This window comes from Myotis brandtii, unplaced genomic scaffold, assembly GCF_000412655.1.
Source record: "Myotis brandtii unplaced genomic scaffold, ASM41265v1 scaffold30, whole genome shotgun sequence".
NCBI lineage: Eukaryota > Metazoa > Chordata > Mammalia > Chiroptera > Vespertilionidae > Myotis > Myotis brandtii.
In genome coordinates, this window is record NW_005361458.1 from 2,097,126 (window position 1) to 2,113,328 (window position 16,203).

Sequence of the window (16,203 nt, forward strand, 5' to 3'; positions counted from 1 at the left end):
GACAAGGCACCAGAGTTAAGTTAGGGTTTTTCAAAATGCTGACACGCCGAGCTCAAAAGGTTCGCCATCACTGATCTAGCCACTGAGCCAAACTGGTCAGGGCTATTCTCCTTCTTGATTGTGGAGGAAAACCAGGGAGAGAAGCCGAGAGGAGCAAGTGCAGTGGCCAAGTTAAAGGTGACCTGGATCATTTCTAAGTGCTTTTAGTTTAGATGCCTAAGTTAGCGCCTGTTCCCAAGTCATTTCCTTCTCATGTTTGCAGCATATTGAGGAATTGGCCATATCACCGCTCCTTAAGTGGCTTAATCATTTTGGCTTTCTCTTTTTAAGGGTCTGCTTTTCTGACATCCCCTCTATCCTTCACAGAGTGAGATTTGGGGAGATCCTGGATCTTATGCCCTGATGTCTGCTTCTTCTTTCATCCCTTGGTTTTTGTTATGCTGCCTCTTCTAAAACTAAGTGAGAGCTTTCTCCTGACCACTTCTCCTTTGATTTTCCGGTTTATTTAGGCTAGTGATTCTCAAACACCTGATCACTAAGAACAAGTGGCTGGGCGCCCCATCCAGGGGTCCTGTCACAGTAGGTCTCAGGTGGGGCCGGCTAAATGCATTTCAAACAACTCCCCGGTTGATGCTGGTAAGTTCCACGGCTGAGGAGTACACCTTGAACCACTGACCTAGACTATTGGTTTTGTCTATCAGTTTTCTGTTTTCCAAAAGGGTAGAGTTTCTTCAGATTTTATTCACTCATGTTTCCTGGAAGCTCCTTACTTTTAATTCATAGGTCAAGCCAGTAGCATGAAAGATAACTCATCAGGTTACCTTATCTACAATAATAAAAGCGTAATATGCTAATTAGACCAGACATCCTTCTGGACGTCATTCCGGACAAAGCCGGGGCTGGGGCGAAGCCACCCGGGTCCCGGGTACCTTGCTGGCGGCTGGAGGGAAGCCCGGGTCCCGGGTACCAGAGGGAAGCTGGAGCTGGCAGCCAGGGAGAAGGAAGGCCTACTCTTGCACGAATTTTCGTGCATCTGGCATTAGCATATATATTTAACATATTTTTATTGATTTCAGAGGGGAAGGGAGAGGGAGAGAAAGAAACCTCAATGATGAAAGAATCATTGATCGGCTGCCTCCTGCACACCCCCTACGGGGGATCAAACCTGCAACCGGGGCATGTGCCCTTAACCAGAATCGAACCTGGGACCCTTCATCCCCAGGCCGACGCTCTATCCACTGAGCCAAAATGGCTAGGGCTTACCTTATATTTTAATTGTGAAGGCTCCCTTGGGATATGAATGGCAGAGAGTGAAATGCGATACTGCTCACAACTTCCCCCAGTGAAGACTTCAGTGGTCAGTCTCTCTGAGCCTCAAAACATCTTACAGTCTTTCTCAACTCAGCATTCTAAGAAGCCTTCTAAAAGTTGACTGAGCTGGCCCCTAATTGAGACTAATTGAATAGCTATATACTTTAGTTTCTCTAATTGCTTATATTATTCCTTTGACGCTTGAGGCTTGCTTCCCTCCGCCCAAATTCCGTCCCTCACTGTCTCAAACTTCTCTGCCCTCATGAGAGTGGTGTGCTGTGGGAGGATGTCTGGGGAAGTATCATTTACCTAGACCAGTGGTCGGCAAACTCATTAGTCAACAGAGCCAAATATCAACAGTACAACGATTGAAATTTCTTTTGAGAGCCAAATTTTTTAAACTTAAATTATATAGGTAGGTACATTGTTATCAATTTAATTAGGGTACTCCTAAGGCTTAGGAAGAGCCACACTCAAGGGGCCAAAGAGCTGCATGTGGCTCATGAGCCACAGTTTGCCGACCACTGACCTATACTGTGTACCTACTATGTGCTTAGTTAGATGACATGTCTTCTCCTTCAACCTTGTCAACCCTACACAGTAATTGTAAGTATTCCCACTTTACAGATGCAGGAAACAAGGCCCTGAATTGATAATTAACGGACCAACTTTATAAGGGACTGCTTGGATTTACTTAAACAGAGGTCCAACTTCAAATCTGGTGCCTTTTTCACATTTCCTTTCTTTAGTATAGTTGTCATCAGGCCTCAAGGGCAGAAAGAAAGTTAACCTGGGCATATATATGCACACTTGAGATTTTACTTACTGTCAGTTGTTAGATTTGGCAGTATATATGCTGATAAGCAGAAACCTGGAGTGTTCAGTTTCCAAGATATGAATAAAAGAATGATTGCAAACCAATTGAAATAATCTAATTATGTACTTTGTTTCCGTAATCTAAAGCCCATCCATGACACAGGTATACACAACTTCATTTTCTGTATTGCTTAAACTCAAAATAAGAGTTGGAGAAACAGACGGACTATCAATTGGTAGGAGGCTTTTTCTCCTTCTACTAAAACACTAGCATAGTAATTGAGAGAACTTAGTCATAATTTCAGTTCTGTACAGTTTATCAAATGTGGAGGAAGACAGTAGTGATAGGCCCCAATTTGCTTGTTTAAAAATAAAAAAGGTACAATGGAAATTAGACCACCCTTTACTTATCTGATGTGGGAATTAATAAATATTACGTATAAAGCACTTTGAGCACTCTGGAAAGCAGATTCTATGTAATTTTAGCATTATTCATGTTCCGTTACATTCCTCAGGGTGTCACCAGTGAAGAGAGATATCTTTTATCCTACATTTCACAATATAAAAACAAGGTATTTTTGTTGTTGTTTGTGGCGGTGAAAATCTCCTGTAATTGTACCTGCAGAGGTTGCTCCTATCAAGGAGCCTAGGGCCCCGTTCTTTGGCAGCTTCCCCAAGAGGACCAGCTCCTGAGGCAGGAAGAGAGAGAACCTCAATTAAACAGGCCTGGCTGCTGTGAGATGTGTCTCCCCCACCCCCAGTCCTCTTCTGTGTCCATCAACCCGTAGAGTAGCAGAATCACATACTTGACTCTTTTCTGTTCTCTCTTTTCTCATCCTGATCCTATAGCTCATTGATCCGAGATGTCTCCAGAGTGGCCTGTCCACTGTCCTACTTAGTTCTTCTTCTGTAACAAATCTCTCATCCTTACTGTGTTCCCCCATTCATACAACCCTGTCTCGCCTGTAAGAATGAGCACAGCTCTGGCCATTTTCTTTTGGAAAATGGGTAAATAAGTGTTTGGACTCACCAGTAGCGGAGACCAGGAAGCAGTGTTTTCATCCCTAATCCTTGGGCTTATATAGTTGGTCCTTCTGAGTCTTAGCCTGGGGTTCCATGGTTGAGAACATTTAGGCTTGGAATGTTGTTCATTAGTAATATCGTAACCTGAAAAATTAGTAGGATATAAGCTATAACTGCACATCCAACAACACGGCTCACCTTCCTGCATTTCAGCGTTTGCATTTATTTTGCAGCAGTGTCTTGAGCATGCATCCTCATCTTTACCGTGGTGGGTAATTAATTTATTCCTTTCTCTGCTCTTTCTCACACTGGATCCTGGCTAGCTTATTGTCAAATCCATTTCTCTTAATGGTCTTCCTGAATTCTTTGTGTTATCTGCATAATTGTCCCTTCTGCTGCTTGGCATTGTCTTCCTCTGAAACGAGGCTGAAGTTTTTCTGGTGCTTTTCTCTGGCCTGGACCGTGGCAGAGCTTGTGCCCGGCCATGTCCCCCAGGCCCCCGAGAGGACTTGTTTTGGGTTCTCTCTCTCCCTTTATTTTTGAAAAGCAGTTTTGTTTTTCCATTATTTTCCAAGTTCTTCGTGGGCTCAGATAGTTTCCCTCATGTCTTCCCTGCTAGACTGAAGCCACCAAAACATGTACACTTCAGAACTGATCTGGGCTTGTGGCCAGCTTAACAGAAGAGACTTGAGCTGACATGGGAGTCAGTTTGTTTATTTAGGCTGTGACTTTTATAGTGCCTGTCAGGCAAGTGCCTACCTGAATGCTTAATGTTTAAAAATAAAATTACATTTCAAATGGGCCCTGGCTGTGCAAAAAGCATCTCAGTTTCTATATGCCCTTTTCTTGGGAACAGATTTCATTTTCCAGGTAACCATGTCTGTGCCTCATTCTCTCTCCCTTTACACCCACCTTATACCCCCATTCAGCTTCAGATATTGTGAACGGTAGCTTCCTCTTAGTGTGGGGCTTTTCCTGACTTCTTTTCAGAAATCTGGCCTCTCACAGTCTTTATGTGTGATCTCAGTAAACAAAGAACGTACGTGTGTGTGTGTGTGTGTGTGTGTGTGTGTGTGTGTAGGAAGCTTGCCATATTTCCTCCCTGCCCCACAGAAAATGTGTTTTCTGGAAGCCCTTTTGACACTGAAGTGAATACCCACTGGCCCTCCATTGCTGAATTCTCCTGAGAGGAGAGAGAGAGAGAGAGAGGCCTTTATGCTTGTTGTCATATCTTTTGTTTCTGCTGATTATACACAAAGTAAGTTGTAAATAGCTCTCTCACACACCATGATTCCTTTGAGGTATGTACAGGAGAGTAGATATGCACTCAGCTTCTGCCTACCCTGGGGATCCTAGAGGGTCCCTTACAAGGCCTCTTATTTCCTGTTACAGCACCAGCAGAATGAAATGGAGATGAGTACTAGACAATTACCATCCCATAATGAAACCTGTGGCGGAATGTTTAGCCACATTAGCTGATCAGGTTAGTACTTTCTTTTCAACTTAAATGTGTTTTTTTTTACTTTGAAAGCAAAATATGCAATGATTAAAACAAAGAATTTAAAAAGTTCCCTCAGTCTAACTTCTTTTCAGAGATAAAAATCACTACGAACATTTCGCAAAAATCATTGTAGAACTTAGTTTTAGAAATATGGCATTGAAACAGACACTGTGAACGCTGGCATGAAGGAAAGTGGATAACATTGGAATTCCCCAAATCAATTTTAAGTTTTATATTCCAGTGAAAACAGTGGTTGGGTATACACTATATTTTAATATTTTAATTTAAAATAGAGTACTAGAAAGGATTTACACAATTTGTTTCCGCTGTTTCTGTCAATCATTTTTTGACTGCTTTATAGCTATTTGGTTAACAAAGGAGGCTTCTAAATCAAAAGGCCTAATTGTCTAGGTGTGCTGGATTATAACTAATTAGGTTATCAACTTTTATATCCTTTGTATTTTCCTTGGGATGATGAATTAGGAACCAGATACTGTCACTTGCCTTTTCCTTAAAATTTTTTTCTCTGATAATCAATGACACCAATTGTCAATGGGGGTGGGAGAGTATTATTGGAAGGTGAACCCATCCCTGAAACTGCAGTTTAGTTTGAACCTCAATTTCCTCGTCTTTAAAATATGGGAGTCCATTTATATGGACACTAACAGATTTTTTTTTTTCTGCTCTGAAACTCGAGACTTCTAACTATGAGAATGCTACCCACTTTCCTACTAAATCCTTTTTGTGATCTGGATTATTGAAGCATTCTAGAGGCTTGGCATAGCTTCCTTCCAACATATTCACAGAACTTCTTGTTTTCTCTCAGAAACTGAATTTCTAAGTGTCTGAGGTTGTAATTGAGTGTCATTGTGCTTGGTTAACTGTCTCATTTCCTGTTGAGAGTGTTTATAAAATGCATTCTGTTAGGGGGGAAAAGGAACTAGAAACTTAGAAAATTTGTGATCTGGCCAAATAATATTAAGGTAAGTGGGACTTTGTTCTGTGTATATAAAATAAAGTATTGTTTTTACACTTAATTCTGACTCACGGATTCTGCTTTAATGAGTTAAGTAATCACATTTATTGAGGCTTTATGGGAAGCTCTTTTGGGGGGGTTTCATTTTGAAATGGATATTCTAAGATGAGTTTTTTCCAGTCCTTGCACCCTAGGGAGAATTACTGTTGCCTGACTCATTAGTGCCTCTCTGTGTGTCATCTGAGGGGTGGAATCAGCATCATTCTGTGTGTGACACAACCCAGATTCACAGTGTCTCAACTCTCCTCCATGCCCCCTTTCTTTCTCATTCCTCAAGTTTAAGGATCAGTTCCCTTTTTCATTGCTTATGTTGTCCTAGACCAGGGGTGGGCAAACTTTTTGACTCCAGGGCCACAATGGGTTCTTAAACTGGACCGGAGGGCCGGAACAAAAGCATGGATGGAGTGTTTGTGTGAACTAATATAAATTCAAAGTAAACATCATTACATAAAAGGGTACGGTCTTTTTTTTTTTTAGTTTTATTCATTTCAAACGGGCCGGATCCGGCCCCCGGGCCGTAGTTTGCCCACGGCTGTCCTAGACCAAAGAGCAAGTAGTCAGCCTTGGTTTCTGGTAACACCTTCTCCAGTTCCTTTGTCTTCTTTGTAATTTCTTTCATGTGAAACATCAACAAATGCCCCTAGAATGAATGCCACTAAATACAACTATTACATGCTTTTCATTAACTTTGAAATATGTTCTCAGTTTTTCTTCCTCATTTTTTAAAGTTTGGGCAGTGCAACTCTCTGGCATGTGACTCTGAGCTCGTTTTATTTACCTACTCTAAGTTCCGGCTTTTTCATTTGTCAAATGCAGATGCTCATACCACATAAGATGGTTGAAGGTGCTCCTGTGGTGACTGGCTCATTGCAAGTGCTCAGTAAATGTGACTTCCTTTTCCTTTCCCTCTTGGGCTTCCCTGGAGAGATTCCTGGGTAAAGAGTGGTTAATTTCAAAGTTAGATGATATTCTGTCCATTTTGCCTTATGGACATAGGCAGGATGAAAGAAGGAGAGATTTAAAAAAGAATAGGAGAGTTGAATCTGAAATGTTTGAAGAGTTGACTGAATGCTTTTTTAAAAATAGTAATATTCACTGTTTACTATTCATTAGTAAAAATTAGTAATATTGCAAAATGAAGCTTCTTGATGTTTAAATTTGGAGAAGTGAACTGATTTGTGGGTCAAAAAGAGAGAGGGAAATACCTTCTAAGACAGCACACTTGGATGAAAAGTGATCTCTAAACAAAGAAAATTGATTGGCACAGATGATCCTAATTGAAGTTAAAACAAAACAAAACAAAACAAAACACCAAAGGAGGACTTTGATAGGGAAAGGACACAGATGGGGTGAATCTCATTGATGAATTGAGATTCCTATATATATGGATAGATGTATAATTAATGAAATGGTATATGTTTAGAAGTATTGAATATTAGATAAAATTTTTACAAGGAAAAAACAAGTTTAAGTCAAATCTATATCTTTGTTTCCTTATCTTAAAAAGTCTACAATTAAGTGAGCAAATTATAGGAGGCAGTATTTCAAGATGAGATTGACTCCTTATAATGAATAACTTACTTTTGAAAGGGAATTTTAGTGGCTTTCAATGTAGAATTCTAGAAACAAAGAACTAAACTAAGTTATAGCTGTTTTATTGTTATCATTTTATTATTAGAACAGACATAATTGATAGTAAGTAAATAATAAATATTGAAAAATAAACTTGCCTTTGCTAGTCTATACCAGGAATAGAAGAAATAGATTTGGATAGATCTTTTAAGAGTGCAGAGGAACTTTAGGCATTATGGAATACAATTTTCTTAATTCCCACATAAGAAAATTAAAAGAGGAATAAATATTACCAAGCTTCTTTTCCCCTTCCCTTATTTCCTTCCTCCATGCCTTTTTACCTTTCTCCTTCTCTCCTCCTTCCATCTACAGATATTTAAGTGCCTACCTTGTGCTCCATGCTGTAGATACAAGGGGGAATACATTTTATGTGGATCTTGTGGATCTTTTTTTCTTGGAATTTACCTTCTTGGTAGTTAGTAAACTAGGATGTGTGATATTTACAACATGTTTGACCTACTAAGTGTCAAAAACCTGTGAAGCCATGATGGCCTGTTTCAGACCTGCAGTTGGGATGTCCCTGCTTCTGCCTGGGTCAAGTGTGTGTGTGTGTGTGTGTGTGTGTGTGTGTGTGTGTGTGTGTATGTGTGTGTGCGTGCGCGCGCGCGCGTGTGCAGTTCTCAGCCACCACGCCCAGCGCCTATCTAATTCCGCCATATTCCCCCAGGTTCCAGTGGCATGTGCTGGCAGAGTGCTGGGTGCAGACTTCTGCCCAAACCTGGAGGAGCCAGACCAGAGGCTGGAAGTCCAGGTTGGAGTCTTACTGTTTTATCAGTTGGGGGTGGCGTGACAGAAACAGTGGCCCCCAAAGGCCACACAGATGGATCTGTGACATCAGGAGACGGACAGACAACCATTGAGACAAGTGTAGAAGAGGGATCAGTGTAGCATATATGCAGCAAAATGTCCTTTTCAGGATAAGTTGTCTGTAACTGGAGATCATTTATTTATTAATCCAAGAAATAGTACATACTGCAGTGGATAAGACCGTGGTGTCTGAAGGCTGGCTGCCCAGGTGATGCAAGCTGCTTGCTGTGAGACCTTTGGCAAGTCAGTCAGCTTAACTGAGCTTTAGCTTTCTCATGTGTAACATGGAGATCTACCACACAAGGTGATTATGAGGATTAAATGTTCCAATGTATACCTAGCAGTTAACCTGGGCCTGGCACGCAACAGGCACTCCGGGAATATTAGCTCCCATCTTTTTAAATCATCATAGTCATGTGCTAAGCACTGCGCTAGGGACTGGGGATACCTGGTGAGCAAGGCATGCTTCCTGCATTATGGTCTCCCAGCCCAGGAGAATGGAAGCCATTCCACTGGGCACTGTCTTAGAGAAATAGGACTCAATAATAGCTGTCTTCCTTCTTCATGGATTGGGAGATAGGGCCTCTGGTAGAATAGTAAGATTATTAGCAAAGTACATTTTTGTGTGTGAAAGTATTGACTTGGAATTCAGTTCATTTTGTTTGGTCTTGAGATAGTCAAAGCAGTCTGGTATGTTGCAAATTAAAAATATAAACATGATGTCTTGGCCTAAGTAATGTCTCCACTTCCATGTACCTTTAAATATGTAAGAAATGTGTGTGCCAGTGATGCAAGGCTGAGGTTTCAACAGGGATGCCAATCCCTAGCATAAGCCAACTCATAGTATTTTTAGGACCTCCATTTGGCATCATTTTCTAAAATTTTCAGACTTACGGGATGAGCATTGTGAGTTCAGTTTAAAACATATTACTGATTGAGATAACCCACATGAGAAAAGAGAATAGTTTTAAACATTACTTCTTCACAGTGGGAGTGAAGGTAGAAGGGGTGGTTGGAGGAGGTTTCGGTTTTTATGGTACTGAAGGGTACACCATCACTTGCACACCTGCTCTTGGACTAGGAAGACCACCTGAGCTCTTCAGTGCCACAAGCTGGTACTGCCTGGGTGGTGCATGGCTATGATACAACAGAAAAGCAGGTGTGACACATACGAGACATGAGCGTGCATTTCCCAGTTTTAGAAAGTTAACAGCTTGTGTGTGACACGTCAATGCAAAGTGATGGAAGACTTTTCATGGAGAATAGTCTGATCCTTGACCTCTTTGGGTAGGACAGTTGATGGTCCTCAAACGTATCACCTGGAATGATCTGTCATGGGTGGCTGTTGGATCATTTGTTTTTGAACCTTGAGTTATGGTGCAAAGAGCAATGGGTTTTGCAGATGTGACTGTGTGAAGTAAAACTGAAAGAGACCAATGCAGCTCATTATGATGACACACCAAGGGAGGAAATGTGTATTTATACGTTTAAGTGAAACTCTGGTTGTAGGTAGTGAAACAAATTGTGGAGTTGACAGTTCAGCGTGGGCCTTGCGAAGACAACTGAACTCCTGGGCAAAGAAATGAAAGTGCTCAGTTTATTGGATTCCTCCTCTTGCAACACTACTTTGGCAGACTGGGTGGAAAGGTAGAACCTGTCAAAAGATAGTCAACTATGGTGAATTGGTCAATTAACTGGGACTCACTCGAACGGTTTCCTTCTCTTTTTTTCCTCTTCATTTTTTAATATGGCTTCCATACATTGTAATACTATCTAGTATATATCCATATTATGTCAGTCATAACAAACTGGACCCCTAACATCTTCTTCACCAGCTAACAATTCCAGGAGTAGTTTTTAGCTTACAGTCCTTTCATTCTTGCCATGGAATGTATTCTGGTGTTTGGTGTTCCCCCCTTCCCTTACAGAATGAGCCATTTCTTATATTTTAGTCCAACTCTACACTCCATGGGGCTCACTCTAGGACTTCCCAGGGTCATCAGAGTCATTTATTTTCCCACTCGGATCTCAGGCTCTCCCTCAGGGCCAGACACCATAACCACCAGAGGATTCGCGATGTCACCTCGATTCTGAGAAGAACCCTGTGGGCACCTCAATTTAGGAGCAATGTGTGTTTATATCTTTTCCTAAAAAGGATTTTCATTTAGACACATAGCACCCATATCTGGTCTACTTTTATATTTAGCTGACATGAGTTTTCATGACTGGTGGAGTCCTTTCCTGCTTCCTTTTATTTTTTTTTCTTTGTTGATTAAGGTATTCCTTTTAACCCTTTTCTTTTCTCCCTAAAATGTCAGATGGCTTACCAAAGTTATTGTTTCATAATCTCAAGATCCCTGACACTCTTTCATTAATATACCTTTGGTCTGGAATGATCATAACCTGACTTGACTTTTGCAAGGACATCTGTTCTTTTTTTTTTTGGTGTTAATAGACTTGATTTAGAAAAGTAGCTGGAAATCAAGATTTTGGTTCATTATCTAACTTTGTTAATTTTCTTCAGTGGCTTTTGAAGTAGGTATAAAACTACTTTATTCAGCTGGGAAGGTAAACTGATGTCTAGTAGATGATGATGTATAAAAATTGTGTTCTTATATAAGTGCTTTATAGGCAATGGTTATTCTAGTTTAGACTCCCTTAATTGCTGGTAACTTTTATTTTTAATCAGAATAGATGATGATGTATAAAAATTGTGTTATATAAGTGCTTTATAGGCCATGGTTATTCTAGTTTAAACTCCCTTAATTGCTGGTAACTTTTATTTTTAATCAGAGAAAAGTTACTTTTTTAGTCTAACTGTGCCTCATCAGGTATTGAGTTGTTACAGTAGGCCCAGCACATTTCCTTTCTTGGTTGGGAAATTCAAGATGTGGGGTTTGACTTGATATTTTTTCACCACTAAAGTGCTTAGAAAATTAGAGTAAATAATGAACCAATATTTCTGTACTAGATGAGACACAATTTACTGTGGTGTTTCATAAACCACAGACTCCTTTCTTCTGTGAATGCGTGAAGGATCACTTTTTTTTCCAGACATACCGGGGTGCAAGTGTAAATTTCCATAAAATTTAAATGAGGTGCTTCCTGTAATTAATGAACAATTGTGGCTGCTCTCTAGTCTGCATTGTAATTAACCGTGATCAGGCTTGTTTAGTGATGACACTGTTCCTGTAATAATTTGACAAGCTACTGTGAATTTGCCAGGTTATTAAACAACCTGCAGCATTCACTCATGGAATCACAGGGACGAGCTTGGCGGCTGCTGCTAGTTAAACGCAGCATAAGGGTGGACCAAAAGCTGCCCATTGAAGTCTATAGATCACCATGAGCAGATTTAAATTCCTGTGATTTTGGAGAAGTTAACTAACTGTGTACAGGGTGTCCTGAAAACTTTTAATTTAAACCTACTGACGCAAAACTGGTCATTTTTATGAATTCATAACGAAGCTAGCAAATTTTTTATATTGTTATCACTAGTGTGCATTAAACGGAATCTGAGATTTCCCCTTCCCACCCTCTTAAATAGGTATATTAATTTTTTAAAAAAACCAACAAACAGTTTCCTCTCCAAATTCATTCACATCATCCCTCAAATATAAGTTCACTGGTATTTTTGAGTGTGTGTTAGAAATAACAGATGAGCTTGTGCTAAACACAGTTGTGTCACAGGTAGAGTGAGTGATGTAAATGGACTGGTAGACTTCTGTCCATGGTCGCTAGTGCACCCGCCTTCCCCAGCCCCCCTTCAGGTTAAGAACTGTTCAAAACGTTACTGTCTAGTTACTGTGGTGTCTTTCATTCAGATTCTGTTTATTGACGAAACCACAAGGATTCCTGCCCAAAGTACCAGGCGGTCTATGCTTGACTGATTTTGATTTTCTAACATCAGCCCTGGGGTTTATTTGAAAAATGTACATAGACTGCAGCTTTAACAAGTCAAGTGACTGCATGTTTTTGACCATGGAGTGGAGTATATCTGAAGATCATTAAATTTAGTGAGGGTAAGGAGAGGGGTGGGGAATAAGTGTAGTAGTCATTGTACCATTGCCGAGTGTGTGTGCGAGTGTGTGTGTGTGTGTGTGTGTGTGTGTGACACATGGTTTTTGTCTTTTCATCTTCTCCAAGAGCCAGAAAGTTTCCTGCCGTTCTCTTTCCAGCTCTTGACAAATGATTGCCAGATGTGAGATCTTTGCAGTGCTCTTTCCCTCAGCAAACCTGCAGCGATGGGATATTTGATTCTCCCTTGCCCATTTCATCTCCTTTCCACATCTGCCAGGGACACACAAGCAATACATCCCTCCATGAGAGTTTAAAGTTTATTCAGCTCCTTTTCCCCCTTCGATAAAGTGTTTGGAGACAACAGAATGAGGTCCATATGATTCCCTCCCAACTTCACTACATGAAATTAGTTGTTTATTTTACTTATCTACCTCTCAGTAATTGAGTATTTCATTTTAGTTTTGGTCCATGGAAAATTTGATGCAACTCTGGGAGTGCTAAGAGTTTCCTATTGTTGTCTGCTTGCTGCAAGTATGCTATCAATACCACTTCGCTCTGATACCTCCGTTCTGATAAAAACTAGACTGTTGGTTTCATAGGACTTCCTAGGAAAGTAATTTTAATAAACAACTGTCAAAATATTAGGTGTAGCATGTCTGGTAAAATTCAGTAGTCATTGAAGATTAAAACTGCCATCTGTGAGGGGGAACATTCAACTTGTTTGGCTTGATTAGCTTACCTTGTGTTTGTGTCCATTGTCAGAGTTGAAATGGATGAGGTCCTAGTTTTAATCCCAAATAGCTTATGAGAGAGAAAGTCCACGGAGCTTTGGAGGCATCTGAAATTAGCCTGTGCAGGCCACACACATAATCACTACCATGCACAGAAGCCTTCTGCATCTGCTTGGAATCTGTAGTGATATTGATTTTTTTCTCATCTCAGTTTAAAAAATATTTTCCAAAATGCTCTTATAGCTTATGTTCATACTATAGGGTGGGCTGACACAGGTGGCCCTCCAGTTTTCCTATTACACTTTTTGGCAAACTAAAAGGCCCCTTATTCCCTGAATAAGATCAGCATTTTTTTTTAACATTTAAAAAATAATCCATAAAATGTCTGCCACATGTTCGCTAGTTGATGGAAATGTTTTCCAAATTAGAGCTGTAGTATTGGATTCTTACTGTAAAAGTGCTAGTGTGTTTACTGTTTCTGATACCCTCTCAGCTACTTGTGATTGTGGGAATTTTGTGTGTGGGTGTGTGAAATTCAAATGACAAATACAAGATACTATTTCTTAATTTCTAAACTGAGGGGAAAAAATTTCTGTTCTTGAGGAAAGAAGTAAATGGCTTTACCCATATTAGAATCAAAAAAGGAAAAGTGTGAAGTCTGTTTGTCAGTATGTGCTTAAAAAATTAGACAAACAGCAACAAACAAAACCTAACAGACACAAAAACAAAAAGCCAACAGCCCCTGAAAAGAATAAATCCTACTGAGCCCAAGAAAAAGAGGTAAATGAGACTCATCAAGATGTGTACATGAATGTGTGCATCGTGTTTTTTGTTTGTTTGTTTTTTGTATATCAATTATATGCTACTTTAGGAAAGCTTAACAAAGAAAAAGGGGTAAAACTGTTACACAACATTTTGGCAATGTGTGGTAAACTGTTCGCTACTGGAAGTGTCTGTTGAACATTAGAGAAAAATTGTACTTGAAGACGTAGACAGTGACAAACTGTTCACTATCAAAAACACAACGATGATTAAGATTATTGTGGTAAGTTTAAACAACATCCCCAAAACAAAATTCGCCGAAATCCGAAAGGAGGCCTGTGAAAGAGGTTTGTATTTTTCTCGTCCTTTGGCATTCCCCGAGGACTGACGCCATGCCCGGCACCTTCGTGGATGCCAGTGGCTGGGAAGGTGGAGGTGAAGAGTTCTTTCATAAAACAACAAGGTTAGGAACTCCTGTGGCGGGAGCCAAGTTCCTCTGAGTTTAGATCACTTCACATAATTTGCCCTCATTAATGCATTCGCTGGTTTCTCCTGCCTTCCTGCCTTTTCCTCAGCATGGTTACTCTGGGAGGCAGAGCGGTGCTCTGCAGTGGAGGTGTCATCCGGCCCGAGCACCTAGGGAACGTCCTTCAGAGGACGACTTGTCACCAGCCGTCAAAGAAGAGAGTGGCTTTGTGGTCTCTGAACATCTGGCAGTGCTGCACAGGAAGCTGAGGGGGTGTCATTAATTGTGATGAAATAATTTAAACCATCAGGAATAAATGAGGCTGTTAAGCTAAGTTCAGATTCCATTTGCCATGCACATGTGTCTAGCAGCCTGTGTGCAGTTAAAAAAAAATTGAATTATATTAGCTCATGAGTCGAAGTGAAACAGATCCTGTAAATGAAACAAGTTGCCGTGTAGTGATGACATCGTGTTGAACCACTTCACAGAGTTACAGTTTGTAGGATCAATATATTGAAAGTGGTACATTATTTAATTAATTTTTATATGAAAGCATTCTTCTGGTATTGAGGGCTTATATAGCGAGGATCAGTGGTTTATTCGAGCACGGAGAGGATGGGTAGGTGGATGGGTAGAAAGAAGTAAGCCATTAGATGAAGGCGGGGTGGCTGGGGTTCTTAGCCTGCGAAGCCAGGCTGAATGGGCGCACAGCTTACCGTAAGGTTGAACCTGGGTTTGAGTACAGTATTTGGTGTCATTGCTCTGCATACGCACTCCAGGTTGGAGGACAGTTTCTCTCTGATGCCCCACTTTGGATGTCCTTTTGTTTGAGAGCTTCTGACACCTTGGATACATCTATGTTGTTTTCTTGCGAATAAAAACAACTATTTTTGGTGGTAGATTACTACTCGAGCAAATGGACATATTTTTAAGGCTCTGCACAATCAGGGAAGAGTGGTTTCCAATGTAATTTTCAGGCACTGTGGAAAGAGGCAGGCCTCATTTCTTTACAAAGGAAAGACTGTCAGGTTTGGAATGTCGGGACATCTCTGAGGTTTTGAGCACTAAACTGAGCAATGGGGTATAGGTTCCAAAGTACATTTCTAAAATAAGTCATTCCTTTTACACATAAGCAACATTTTCAAAGTTGAACTTTTATTAAAAAATAAACATGAGAATTTGAAAAATAAAATGAGACTGTTTAGCTACGGAAAGCATTTTTTAAAACCACGGGAGAGGTAATCGCTCTGTCAGATAGAAGCAATGGTCCAGAACTGGGCAGGCCTTGGAGAGGGGCCATTCTACTACCAACCTTATCTCACTCTCTTTGGTTAGTCCCCTGTCTACCTCACGGCCTTCTCTTTTCCCTGTTGTGTATCTCCTTTATTTTTTCTTCTCCTTTTCCTTTGCCTTCTCTATTTTCTCTTTGCCTTATTCTTTTTATCCTTTTGTATTCATTTTTTTACAGCCTGTTTTCATTTTCCATCCTCCATTGACATGAACTGCAATTCTGTTTTCATTTATAGTGTTTTATGTTTTAAATATATTTTTATTTATTTCAGAGAGTCAGGGAGAGGGAGAGATAGAAACATCAATGATGAGAGAGAATGATTGATTGACTGCCTCCTGCCTGCCCCTCACCGGGGATGGAGCCCACAACCTGGGCATGTGCCCTGATCAGGAATTGAACCGTGACCTCTTGGTTCATAGGTCGATGCTCAGCCACCGAGCCACACCGGCGAGGCTCATATATAGTTTTCGTTTTCCTGCTACCATTTAAGAGATTAATTTCTACAGTTACGTAGATGATAAACTTATAAAATTTAGAGTGCATTTTTACATAAACTTTTGTGACCATTGGTGGATTTTTCTAATGAATGTGAATGAACCTTAATTGTTTTAATTTTTTTAAAAGGAATTCAGAATGCTCGCTAATCCTATCCCTAGACTCTTGAATGGAATTGTTATTGATGAAAGCCAAAAATTTGTGGCTCCAAGTCGCTAGCATCCTTCTTACCCTGATCTAGGAGGAAACCATTCAAATGGAAGCACTTGAGTGTCCTGACTTTAAACTTGCTTGAAATCTAATAGAATAAGC

The 16,203-nt window shown here is 40.4% G+C and overlaps 1 protein-coding gene across 5 annotated transcripts in view; it reads left to right on the top strand.

Moving 5' to 3' along the window:
- BNC2 (basonuclin 2) overlaps positions 1 to 16,203 on the top strand; it is a 296,688-nt gene that overhangs the window by 33,849 nt on the left and 246,636 nt on the right. For 4 of the 5 annotated variants that reach the window (XM_005869592.2, XM_005869593.2, XM_005869594.2 and 1 more), the window contains one exon: positions 7,987 to 8,070. The exons of the other annotated variant lie outside the window; for it this stretch is intronic. In XM_005869592.2, the coding sequence (XP_005869654.2) occupies positions 7,987 to 8,070 (84 nt within the window). The remainder of the gene's footprint in view (positions 1 to 7,986; positions 8,071 to 16,203) is intronic. 5 annotated transcript variants of the gene reach the window in all.